This window comes from Callospermophilus lateralis, chromosome 1, assembly GCF_048772815.1.
Source record: "Callospermophilus lateralis isolate mCalLat2 chromosome 1, mCalLat2.hap1, whole genome shotgun sequence".
In the NCBI taxonomy this organism is placed as follows: domain Eukaryota; kingdom Metazoa; phylum Chordata; class Mammalia; order Rodentia; family Sciuridae; genus Callospermophilus; species Callospermophilus lateralis.
Genome location: NC_135305.1, coordinates 5,120,797 through 5,133,539, shown reverse-complemented (window position 1 = coordinate 5,133,539; position 12,743 = coordinate 5,120,797). Strand labels below are relative to the sequence as shown.

General features: G+C 46.8%; 1 protein-coding gene across 2 annotated transcripts in view; it reads left to right on the top strand.

Moving 5' to 3' along the window:
• The window catches only part of Actr3b (actin related protein 3B), a 77,037-nt gene extending 65,009 nt beyond the window's left edge, over positions 1-12,028 (top strand). For both annotated transcript variants that reach the window (XM_076859409.2, XM_076859399.2), the window contains 3 exons: positions 9,571-9,696; positions 10,435-10,518; positions 11,179-12,028. In XM_076859409.2, coding sequence (XP_076715524.1) covers positions 9,571-9,696; positions 10,435-10,518; positions 11,179-11,274 — 306 coding nt within the window. In that variant the 3' untranslated portion in view covers positions 11,275-12,028. The remainder of the gene's footprint in view (positions 1-9,570; positions 9,697-10,434; positions 10,519-11,178) is intronic.
• The last annotated feature ends 715 nt before the right edge of the window (positions 12,029-12,743 follow it).

Genomic DNA, 12,743 nt, shown 5'->3' with positions numbered 1-12,743 from the left:
CTACAAAGCTGTGAGTGGCTCGTGATTTGTGCCCAGCCGGACTGCGGCAGCTCCACAGGTGCATAGCCTGGGTTTTCACACTGACTGAGCCCCTTCCTAGCATCTCAGTGCTAGCCTCTCAGAGGCTCTGCTTCCCCAGCTGCAGGCTGGGTGTTATTGGAGGGTGTAATTAGGTAGCCCTTGTAAAGGTTGAAAGCATAGCACTTACTATGCAGTAGATGTGATGTGTGACATTAATACTAGTAGATGTTGCTGTTCTCTTAATCCCGGGGCCAGTTGTGTGGGAGGTCTGGAGTGGCGGGGCTGCAGCTTCCTAGCTTTGTGACTTTGGACTAGTTATTCAGCCATTAGTGTTTTAATCTGCAAAATGGGGCTACGGAAACCTATTTCAGCATGTTGTTGTGATGTTTACGTGGGATAAGAAACAGCACAGTCACTGACACTTATTAGTATTGATCATAAATGAAGAGGCCCTTACAAGTTAAAAGAAGCAAGACTTGTAGAGATAAAAATCTAGTGAATAATCTAAGGTAGTATATGAGCAAGTCCATGACATATACTACAGTCTACAAGTTTGAAATGAACACCAGTTTAGACTTAGTTCAGAGAAAATGCTACAGTTTTAGTTTATTCTGATAGAATAGTTTTATAAAACTATGTTCTTATTTGAATTAATTCCATGGAGGAGGAAGGGAGAAATTATGTTATATTTTTAATAAATTGATTTGACTTTTACAGATTAGTGCTCTTTGAGTTTTTACCTCTTATCATAAGACTCTAACAAAGACTGTACATTGCAGACATGAAAGGAGTGAGAAAGTCCCCTTTGGCTGAAGGTTTTTTGAAGGTCTAGGGTAGAAGTTGAGGCTCTGGCTGAGTGGAGGTGGACCCAGGGAGAGTGATCATGGTGTCTCACAGGCCCTGCAAGGTCCATTTATTCATTTATTCTCTGATCTATGTTTATGGGACCTGCCATCTCCTGATGGTGGTTCTGGACGCTGTAGGATTGGCTGCGACCAAAACAGGATCAAAATCCCTGCCATATTGGAGGTCACGTCTGTGTAGGGCAGCAGACAGTAAAGCAGTGAGAGTAGGTGCTAAGGAGAAAGTGAAACGGGAACAGAAGCAAAGGTGTGCTGGGCTCGGAGCGTGGGCCTCATTGTCCCTAGGCTGCGCGTGTGGCCTCTGCATGCTGGCTGAGGAGTGGGCTTGGGCAGGAGACTGAGTTTCTGCACTCTGTTCCCACTGCTTTGGATGAAGAGCTTTTTATGGCCACACACCATGCATATTAAGGGATGGCAGATTGTTTTACCTTAACAGACCCCAAGGGCAGGATTCCGTGTCACTAACTTAGAGTTTGTGTTCTGTTCTGCTGAGACTGTGATGTGTGGATGGGGCTGTGTTTTGTTGGGGGAGGGCTTACATTGTAAGAGACTTGTTGTTCAGTTTTGAAGTATGTCTGAGGAGGGTCATCAGAACAGTGAGAGGTCTTGAAGGATGTCCTGGGAGAAATGGTTGAGGGAGATAACGTCACTCGGCTTGCAATTTGGTCGGGAACTGTCACTCTCTTGGAATCCTGACAGGCAGATGGGTGGACAGGTGGGCAGCGGTGCCAAGGGCAAGTCTAGGGTCAGTGGTTGCAGACTTTAGCCTGTGTGCTGAGAGCCACTTCACAGATGGGTCACCAGCAGGCTGGGGCTGCATGCTGTATACCTGGAAGGGAGGCACTGTGGACTAGTGTGAGTGTGGTGGTGAGCACGTGGATCTCACTGTGCTCTAGTACCCTTCTTAGAAGAATGGGGCAGTGTGGTGGGAAGATGCAAGAGTCTGGTTTGCAGAAATGCCTGCAGCAGTGCCCATGACCAGTAGAGCTGTTGCAGTGTTCTTTCAAGGGTAGTAGATGCCTCCTTCAGCCAGGGCCAGGCCAGCAGATTCTTCATGCTCGCAGTGGTCTCTGCTCTCTGGCTTTCCTAGTTTGCAAGTTATTTGCCTATATATTTTTGCAGCAAGCACTGCCTTTTGGGATTGTTGTGCATTTAGGACCACTGGCCTTTTATCCAGCTAATGCTTGTGAGATGCCTTAGTCAGTTCATCACTTTCTTTTGCTTAAGTAGCACTCCAGCAAATGGCTACGGCACAACTTGTCCATTTTCCTGCTGATAAGACATTTGGGTTGTTTCCAGTTTTTGGTTCTTACAAAAAACTTGTTATGAACATTTGGCTCTGTATCCAAAGGTCTGTGGATATGTTCTGTTTCCCTTGACTGTATACTTAGGAGTGTAGTTGCTTTGTCACACAGTACATATAGTTAATTTTATGAAAATACCCAGCTTTTTCCAAAGTGGTTGTACCACCATCCTATGAGAGTCCTTTGTTCATATCTTAGCCTAAATTTGACGTGTGGTGCATTTTGTTGGTATGATCTTAATTACAATGAGTGTCTTGCCTTTTTGTGTACTTATCGGTCATTTGTATATCTTTTGTGAAATGACTGAATCTTTTGTCCATTTATGTATTTTTTTATTGAAATTTTATTGATTTATCTTATTGAGTTATAAATGTTCTTTATATATCTTGAATATAAGTCTTTTGTCAGATGTGGGTATTGCAGAAATTTTCTCTTAGTCTGTTGTTTGTTTTTAATTTTTTAATCATATCTTTTGAAGAATGTAAAAAGTCTAGTTTATCAGTGTTTTTCCTTAATTGTTCATGCTTTTTATGTTCTAAATTATTTTTGCCTACTCCAATATGAAAGTTTTAAATATTCTGTTTTAGAAATTCTATAGTTTTAACCTGCATATTTAAATCCATTGTGTATTTTCAAATAATGTGTCTATGACGTGAATCAGTGTGTGCAGAACAAGTAGAAGCTCTGTGGGTGCCAGTCACGCCAACCGCTCCTCTGAGAAAGACTCTCCTTCCTCCTAGAGCACCTGGGCACTTTGTCTGAGTCATCTGACCACAGCATGCACAACGCTGCTTCTGTGGAAAACGGCTCATACGTTATGCCTCTGATGGCAACTCACGATCCTGCCGTGCTTCTGAACTATCATGATGAACACTTATTTTCATACCCTGGTGAATTATTTTTTAATTAAAAAATCCATTGCAGAGATGAGACAAGTAATTGCAAAACCTGACCTCACACTGGATCCTGGCCTGGAGAGAAAAACATGCTATAAAGAATATTAATAGATCCAATGACAAGAGCTGAATAGGAGCAGTAGATTAAAGTTTTATAATAATGTTAGTATATGTGTGATAATCGTACTGCGATTACGTAAGAGAAAGGTTCCCATTTTAGTAACACATACTAAAATATTTAGGAGTACACTGCCAGGATGTGTATAATTTACTTTTAAATGATTCTAAAGAAATGTGAGAGGGAGCAAGGAAGCACTGCTGATAAAGCAAATAAAAACACTTTACCCAGTGGTAAGGTTTGTCACTTATGCTAAATGTAATATTATTTCTAAATAAAAATGTTTCAGAATAGTGTTTTAAAATTTATTATATCATCTTATTGACTTAAAATTTTCTATTTTGAAAAAAAAAGAATTTAAATGTATTAAAATAGCTCTTAACAGTGATTTTTTTGAAAAATGTGAATAGAAATTTCTTGGGATTCTGGGAGTTGAACCCAGGGCCTTTGTACACCCTAGGCAGGCAGTCCACCACTGAGCTACACCCTAGCCTGTGAGTAGAAATTTGCTTGAAAAATAAATGGCTATTCTAGATGTAATTTACCATTTAAATTTTTTTTTAATAAAAAAAAATTGGTACCAGGGAATGAACCCAGGGGCCTTAACCACTGAGCAATATCCCAGCCCTTTTTAATATTTTATTTACAGACAGAGTCTTACTGAGTTGCTTAGGAGCTTGCTGAGTTGCTGAGGCTGGCTTTGAAATGTGATCCTCCTGCCTCAGCCTCCTGAACCACCATACCTAGCCTAATTTACTATTTTTAAAAATGCAATGTGATGATGTCTCATATTGCAGATTCTCTGTCTTTAAAATCATGCTCTTAATGTTTTGGGATAAACTGGCCTCTCTGAAGTTTTCTGATGACAAACGTGTTCTCTTCCGGTATCTTTTTGGATACCTGCTTTGACTGATGTGAATGGTTTAAAACGATCACAGAGCTGTGTGCACAAGAACCTTTTGTCTGTCCTAGGATGACAGGATTACTGTGAAGTTCTGATATAGCTCCATGGATCTAATGTGAACCTAGTTGTGTTTTTTTTTCCTTATTTTTTTATATCTTTATTTATTTTTTTATGTGGTGATGAGAGTTAAAACCAGGGCCTCACGCGTGCGAGGCAAGCGCTCTACCACTGAGCTACAACCCCAGGCCCCAGTTTTGCATTTGATCTGTGTTCTGTTACCGCAAAGTCCATACGCTGGACAGAAGATCTGCTTGTAGCCTGGAAGCCTGAGAGGCTTAGGGCATAGCAGACAGCCAGTCAGGCCTCACGGAGCCTGTGAGCTGATCTGGTCAGGAGACCATCGTGTCCACTTACGGTGATCCCTGAGGGTCGTCTTATCTACTCAGGATGGTCAGGAAGACACCGAGCGTTGTGTTTTCCCCCGGGTGGTTGGGGCACCGCCGAGGCTTGTCTTATCCACTTGGGACAGTTGGGGAGACCATGTGTCTGCTTCATCTTGTCCACCTGTCATGGCCAGGCGGGTCCCTTACTGTATTGTCTCACCGCTTGCCACTTTCAGGGTCTTAGCTGACTCAGTTCTGGTGCTTTATCTTCTTCCCTCCTCGTGTGAAGGGCCAGTGTTCGTCCTGGCGGTGTGTCTGGTGCAGGCCCGTTCCACTGTGCCTGGCCTCAGAGCCCTGATCTGGGGTCTCCGTTCCTGCCTGTGGCTGTGTCTGCTGCACCACATCCCTAATGTCTGCTGAGTACTTTCTCAACTCCTGGGATCACTGTTGGAGTGTCCTGGCTTCTCTAGAGTCCTCTCAGTGGCAAGGGCTGTCCTCACGTGGCCAGTGTTGAAGCTCATGTTGTTCTCAGGCTTCACTGTGTGTGTGGCCTCCTGGTCTGTCTTCAAAGGAGTGCCTTCATCACCCTGGACAGCGCAGTGGCCTGTGAGCTCTAGTCCTCGCTGAGCCTCACGGGTTGAGCTCCTGCTGCATTCTGCAGTGAGGAAGTGATACAGGCGCCGTCCTCCTGAGCTGAATGCCTGCTGCTGAATGGCTCTGCTGAGGGGCGCTTGGCGGTGTCTACATGTGCACGGTCACGGCACTCTTGTGAGAGAGAGCTTATGGGCACTCCAGAGGGACAGTGCTGTTGGCTGCTCAGGGCTCTGCCTGCCTTCCGGGCTTCATGGAGACTGAGGAGTGCCTCGCGTCCACTCAGCCCCGGACATTCACAGCTCCTCTCACGCTCTGCAGTGAGAATCAAGGTTCGCTCAAGAATGACTTTTTTAAAAAAAAAATTGTAGGAAGTGAATAGAATTCCTTCTTAAAAGTCTAAAATGTATTAGGAGATTGAAATACTGTTTTTAAAATGTATCTCCATATGAGAGACACTGTCTTAAAGGTTGATTTTTGCATTTTAAACTTTTTGAGGTCACAAGCCCCTTTAATCTTTTAATTTATTTTTTGCAGTGCCAAGAGATGAAATGCAGGGTCTCTCATATGCTAGGCAGGTGCCCTACCACCTCGCCATACCCCCAGCCACGGGCCTCTAGGAATCTCTAGATGTAGGTCGCCGCTCCTCCTCAAGCCCCAGGGTCAGGTTTGGATTCTGCCCTCCCAGGTCACTTGCATGCCTTATTTCAGCTCAGTGCCTCTGACCCCACAGGAGGTGCTTGTGGGATGGAGTAGGTTGTCCTCCGTGGATCACTGGTGTGTGTAGATTGCCGAGCTTGTTCAGTGAAGGACTTCCAATGGAAGACTAAGTGTTCTTTTTATAAACCAGTCTCATTGAACTTGTTAACCCTGTTTTTGCCTGAAGATAGTTTCGTTTCAGCATACCCCACCTCCCACCTGCCTGCCTGCCTTCTAGTATGCGAATCTGAGGCGGTCAGGAGAGTGTATGCAGGACCAAAGGAAGGAACAGCTGGAGGAATCTGGGTAGGAGAAAGCCAGGATGGCAGAACAGTGCAGCCAGGAAACCAGGGGCAGAACGGTGTACGCATCGCGCGGGCCTGTCTAGTCACACAAGAGAGGCCCCCAGGGTGCTGCGCTCCCCAGCAGCCCAGGGAAAGAGGGACACCTCCTCTGTAATGAGTCACAGGGTCCGAGAGCAATGTGGTCCCACCCAGGGGGCTTTCCTAACAGGCTGCTTTCCTGACACGGAGACTGGAGAGATTGTTCAGACCTCCCACTAGTCCTTCATCCTGAGTCCCGCAGTAGCCAGGGCAGTGAGCTGCTGGTTCCTCTTCCAGTGGCCTGCGGGCCCCTTGTGGAAGCACATGGGGCATGTGCAGCGCTCCAGTGGGGTTGGCAGGGTGAAGCCAGAGCCCTGAGGAGAGGTGAACTCTGCGCCTTTCATGTCATCCCTCGCAGGAACACAAGCAAGGGATGTTTCAAGTTTAGCCTCAGAAAATTCTTGTTGATGTATGGTGTTGGTATCCAGTGCTGGAATTGAGAGCAGACCCGTGTCTTCTGTTGTCTGGGGAGGAACAAGCTTCCCACGCATTTCTGTGGTAATCCAGGAGCCTGGCTCTGTGGCTCTCTACACTGAGGGGAGCAAGGGAGCCTCCATACTGGCCTGGCCCCCAGGAGCCACTGCAGGGACCCTGGCACAGGGGCTGTTTGGAGACCAGAGCTGGGACTTCCGTGCCAGAGCAAGGCTGCGGGAATTATAGCCTGAAAACCTTGAATGGAGTGGTGCAGCGCACTCTAGGAAAACAAAAGAAAACAGAACCTCGGCTGATGCAGAGTCCTGTCCTGCTTCCTCCCCCACCTCTTGTGATTCTTTTTTTTGTGTGTGTGTGGTGCTGGGGATTGAACCCGGGGCTTTGTGCATATGAGGTAAGCACTCTACCAACCGAGCCACATCCCCAGCCCCTCTCGTAATTCTGAATTGAGTGGAACCATTAGAGGTTTGTCCTAAGGTAGGACGGTCAAGGTATCAGGAATGCTTTGAAATTGTGATTCTTAATAGTAAACAGGTCCAACGTGTCTCCAGAAGTGTTATAGGCTACGATGCCTGTCTGAAAGGGAACCTGTTGTACATTATTTAAAATTGTTCCCCTGACTTGCCATTCGGTGTCATCTTGCATGAGTGTGGCCACCAGGGACTGCCTCTGACTGCAACTGTGGATGACGGTCTCTGGGCTCTGACAGTAGTGGCAGTCTCCTGCTGCACTGAGGGATTTCCCTGTGTGGTGATGGGACGGCAGTGATCATTCATGATGTTGACCTGGAGATAGGATGGGGCTTGGGAAGTCCAGGTTTGCAGTTTTTTAGGACGGAGGCAGGTTCTCTGTGGCCCCTCGTCTGGGTGGAAAGGGGAGTCAGAAGGCCTCTCCAAGAAGGGGTTGACTGCAGCGCAGGTTCCCTCCTGTGCCTGGGTCTTCTAACTCCAGAGACCAGTCCCCAGTACCCCCCACGTGGCATCTTGGCATCGAAGCCCTGGGGTGCTGGCAGACTGCCACTTCTATGGCAGGGAGCCTCAGCAGGTGCTTGCCCCAACAGCTGTCACTAGGTCGGCTCCCTGACGGAGGTGCCCCAGGGTCTGCCTCGCCCCTGCTGGGAGTTGAGGAAAGCACCAAGGGATGGGTCAGGGCTTGGGTTTCCTGAGTACTACTCACCTCTGCAGAGAGCCTGGGGGGTTGGCTCAGAGCCTACCTCGCCCTGGCCCTCAGCCAAGCCCTCCCTTAAGAATACATTAGACTCACTGGTAAAAGACTGTTAGCACAGTTGGTGAGACCACCAGTGACCACTTGGCTTCCCAAGGCCCCTGCCATGGTCTTACGATAGCCTTGGGCCGTCCTCTTCACCCAGCAACTGGAGCGTGGGGCTGCAGGTTATCCAGGACTTGTTAGGGGGTTGTTAGAGCTGACGCTTCTCTGCAGGCACAGCGCGGAGCTGGAAAAGGTCCCCAGGCGGAAGGCCAGATGGCAGGTGGGCTGTCTGCCTGCTGCTCTTCCTTCTCTACCCTCAGCTGTCTAATCCTGGGTGCCTCTGGTGTGGTTGGTGTTGCAGGGGTCAGCTTGGGAACCCATCCCTTCTGCCCAGTACTGGCTGTTGTTTCTGGGGGCAGCAGTAAATGGGAGAGTCCTGTTCCCAGTTGCATGACTTACAACCTGGGTGCTCTGGTTCCTTGAGACATCTGCTTCCCTGTGAACTTGGTGAGGGGTTTGCTGTTCAGACACAGAGCTGACCGAGTGCTGCTGGGAGAAATGCCCGGTGGCAGTTGGTCCTGCAGTGACTCAAGTCATGTAGGAAGGTTAGGGAGGAATGCGTATAATTCCACCACCTCAAGGAGGGCTTTTTTGGCTTTTTTTTTTTTTTTTTGGTACCAGGATTGAACTCGGGCACTTGACACTGAGCTGCATCCCCAGTCCTATTTTGTATTTTATTTAGAGACAGGGACTCACTGAGTTGCTTAAGGCCTCGCTTTTTGATGAGGCTGGCTTTGAACTCTTGATCCTCCTGTTTCAGCCTCCTGAGGCGCTGGGATTATAGGCGTGCGCCATTGCACCCAGCCCTTTTTGGCTCTTTGATGGAAGGATTATTTTATTTTTCTTATAGTTTCTTCAAATGGCATTTTTTTGTAAGGGAGGTAAATCAGGTTATACTTGATCACTTTCATTGTTCTACACATCATCCTGTAGTCCTAGAGAGACAGCTTTTCTATCCTCAAACTCTGATAGGCAATTTAATGGCATTTGCCCCCACTGCCACACAAGTGCCTGATGTGGCCACTTGGCAGGCCTCTGCAGGCAGAGGGATGGCTCACCTGACGTTTCTCCAGGTAAGTTGGGTGTGCTTTCTTCCAACTGAGAAGGTTCAGGAGTTAGTTGGAAGCCCTTGCCCCAGAAGTCACTGAGGCAGAGCAGCTAAAGATCCAGTGTTCATAAGGTTCATAAGGTGGCCTCAGTCTGTTTGCCAGCTTGTGCAGGCTTTTTTTTGGCGGGGGGGGGGGGGTACTGGTGATTGAGCCCAGGGACACTTAACCACTGAGCCACATCCCCAGCCCTTTTCCATATTTTATTTAGAGACAGAATCTCACTGTTGCTGAGGCTGGCTTTGAACTTGTGATTCTCCTACTTCAGACTCCCGAGTTGCTAGGATTACAGGAGTGTGCCACCGCACCCAGAAGCTTGTGCTGTTTGTTTGGGCTTCTTGATCCTCACAGGGGTTCTGCTGGGTCCAGAGGGAGCATGCAACAGAGGTGAAGAAAAGCGCTGAGAGGACAGTTGGTAGCACATGGTTGTCACAGGAAAAAAAAGTAGATAACATTTTTTGGGTAGCATTGACTTGCTAGTTAGTGTGTTCATCTAGGATTGCCTGTGTGTTGGATGTGGGAATTCTGCTATGGAGCAGTTCCTGGAACATGGTGGGCAGGTGATCTCATCCAGGGCAACCTTCTGCTTTGTGTCTTTTAGAATGTCGTTCTTTCAGGAGGCTCGACAATGTTCAGGGATTTTGGACGTCGACTGCAGAGAGATTTAAAAAGAGTGGTGGATGCCAGATTAAAACTTAGCGAAGAGCTCAGCGGCGGCAGAATAAAGGTAGGAGAGGCGAGTGCCTCTTGGTGACTTGCCCTTACACAGAGCTGCAGGAGTGTGTCTGTCTGGAGCTCAGAATGAGCCGGAAGCTCTTTCTCATCACACAGAGGTGCAGCAGAGGCCCTTCCTGAGCTCACTCCAGGCCCGTGGTTACGACTGAGCCCTGCACCAGGGCAGCGGCCGTCTTGGCTCTCAGCAGCCCCCAGTGCCAGTAGCGTTCTGTGTTTTAAGAGTTCAGGGCATGTAACGTGATGACCAGGACCCTTTTGCTGACAGTGGGGATCTTTGGAAATGTTCTCATTAAACTAAAACAACCAAGATTTCTCCAGCATAATTCCTAACTAGCTGGTAACTTCATTTGGATGTCTGACCAAGATTGGGCTTTGTTAGGGAAGAAGAGCGAGGAGGGAAGCCCACTGACGTGGAGACAGCTGCTGGAAAGGACTGTGTCCTTTGGTGTTGCAGGCTGGCTTTCGTCACTGGAATTGCCTCTGCAGGGCTCAGCCATTGGGCTTGCCAGGGTGTTTTTCCATTCAGATGCTTTAGTGTAAGTGGTGGCCTCTGCTGGCCCATCTGCTTTGGTCCCTGGACCACCTGCCGCAGGGCGAGTGCGATGAACGTGAGGGAAGGTTTCCGTACCCTCACGGTGGAGGGAAGGCCCAGAGGGAGCCATCGACTTGCCAGCTGGTAGAGTAAGGTCTGCTTGCACTGCTTGACTAATGTGAGCTCTTCATTTTGCAGCCCAAGCCCGTGGAGGTGCAGGTGATAACACATCACATGCAGCGCTACGCCGTGTGGTTTGGAGGCTCGATGCTGGCCTCCACGGTGAGTCCCTTCCTGGATGGTTCTGGGTTTTGGTTTTTGTTTTGCATTCTTTGTTGAATTTGGATAAACATTGTCTCTGAGGGTTAAATAGTAAGTATTGTACTTATATGGCTTTAAACAGACACATGTTTAATTTTGTCAGATACGAACATATTTTAATGATCATTTAAATTGAACAGCTAATTACTAAGTATCATTGTTTGGGATGCAGATAACATGGATAAGTAAAATCTAAAAAAAAAATCTTTCATTAATCACTAATTCCAATGATTTTCCCAAGTGATGATTTCTTTCACCCTCAAATTTGTTAATTTAATGCCAGCACATATTTGGTCCTAAATAAATGGAGGCTGAGTAAAAATTTTTGGTGTGTGGTGCTGGAGGTCAGTGAGGGGTATGTTTCTTTTCCTGAGCCGCTGGGATCAGACCCAGGCCTCACGCACGTGGGGCAAGGGCTCTGCTGCTGTAGCACGCCCCAGTGAACTTGTGAAAGTGACACAGACTGCTGTTTAGTTCAGCATGAGAAAGAGGCAGGACCTGACCACAGTGGCCTGCAGAAAGCGTGGAGGTTTGCATCGGGAGGTTCTCTGTGCCCAGCAGTTGCTTTAGCTTGTCTCCCTCTGAGCGCCTGGGCTGCCTTCTCACTGCCACCTCTCGCAGCCCGAGTTCTTTCAGGTCTGCCATACCAAGAAGGACTATGAGGAGTACGGCCCCAGCATCTGCCGCCACAACCCCGTCTTCGGAGTCATGTCTTAGTGTCTGCCTTGAAGTCGCATTCGATAGTGTCATGATGGGAATGAGTGTCCTCAGAGCCCAGAGAAGACTGCAGCTTCTGTACAGGCGACGCTTGGTGTGGGGTCCCGCTGCGAGCTGGCAGCGCCCAGTGCATGAGGCACCGTGCCGTCTTCACAAAGCCATTCTTGACGTGCTGGCGGCGATCTGCCCTTCTGCCTCCCTCCCTCTGTCCACCCCGATCTGAGCTTCTAGTCAACAAATACAATTCTGAAGGAATTCAAATGCAACTTTAAAAATTATTAGAGAAAAAAATGGTATGAAATAGTCCCCCCACTGGAAATATCATGGGGGCCTAAACACTGATCCTCCCAGCTTATTTTTGTAAATAAAACGTTATAAACTTGAAATACAAATCGATGTTTATATTTCCTATCATTTTGTATTTTATGGTATTTGGTACAACTGGCTGGTACTAAGCACGAGTAGATATTGATGTCATGGAGTGCTGTAATAAAGTTTTTAATTGTGAGGCATGTTCCGATATGTTTATAGGCAAACAGAATAAAGCGAAGACTTTTTGCCACACGTTTACTAGAAAATGATACACTTTCCTGGGGTGATGTGAAGTCTGAACACTAAACAGTGTTGTGTGAGAGTCATCATGGGTACACATATCTGTTAGTTGTTTTGTTTGAGCTTTCTGGAATTGTTTTATAGAAGATGATGGTTCGATGTTGGTGAGTGGTGGATGAAATGCTATCTTGCACCTTGTAATAAAAGCTGTTAGAATCTTTATAAATATTTTCCTGCTGTGGTGTGGTGGTCTTTTGATCCCCTTCCCCCCAAACTTTTAAAGAATATTAAAGTTTGTTTCACATGGGTGGAGAATTTGGTGATTAATGCATTGTTGGTGGAAGGGGGTGTCTAAAATGACTCACACTGCCAGTTCTGCAGCAGCTACCCCATCGCTGGAGTGGACGGCAGCTAACATGTCAGATGTGGTTTGGGCTAGGGTGTGGGATGGTCCTGTGGACCTCTGGTGTCCCTTCTTGGAATATAAGAGTTGTGCTTTTAAGCTTTCAGTAGCTACTTGGGCATTTGCTGAGTTGGTTGCTGGCTTGAAAGGTAATTTGCCAGATTAATAGATTTAGATTTATTCTATTCTTCATATGATCCTTATGATTCTTTTAAAGCTGATATTTATGATTTTCCCTTTAAGTTGCCAGATATAATTTATTCTCAGAAGATTTGCCTTTGTAACCATTTTGGTTTTAATATTTAAAATTAGAAACAGGTTGAGGAGTAATAAATCTAGCCCTTATCACGGCTTCGTCTTCTAAAGTTTCATTTATCCATAGTCACCTGCAGTCTGAAAATATTTAATGGGAAATTCAGAGAGAGACACATTCATGTAACTTTAATTGGAGTATATTATTATGATTCTTATAATTTATTATTATTTGCTAATCTCTTACTGTGCCTACTTTATA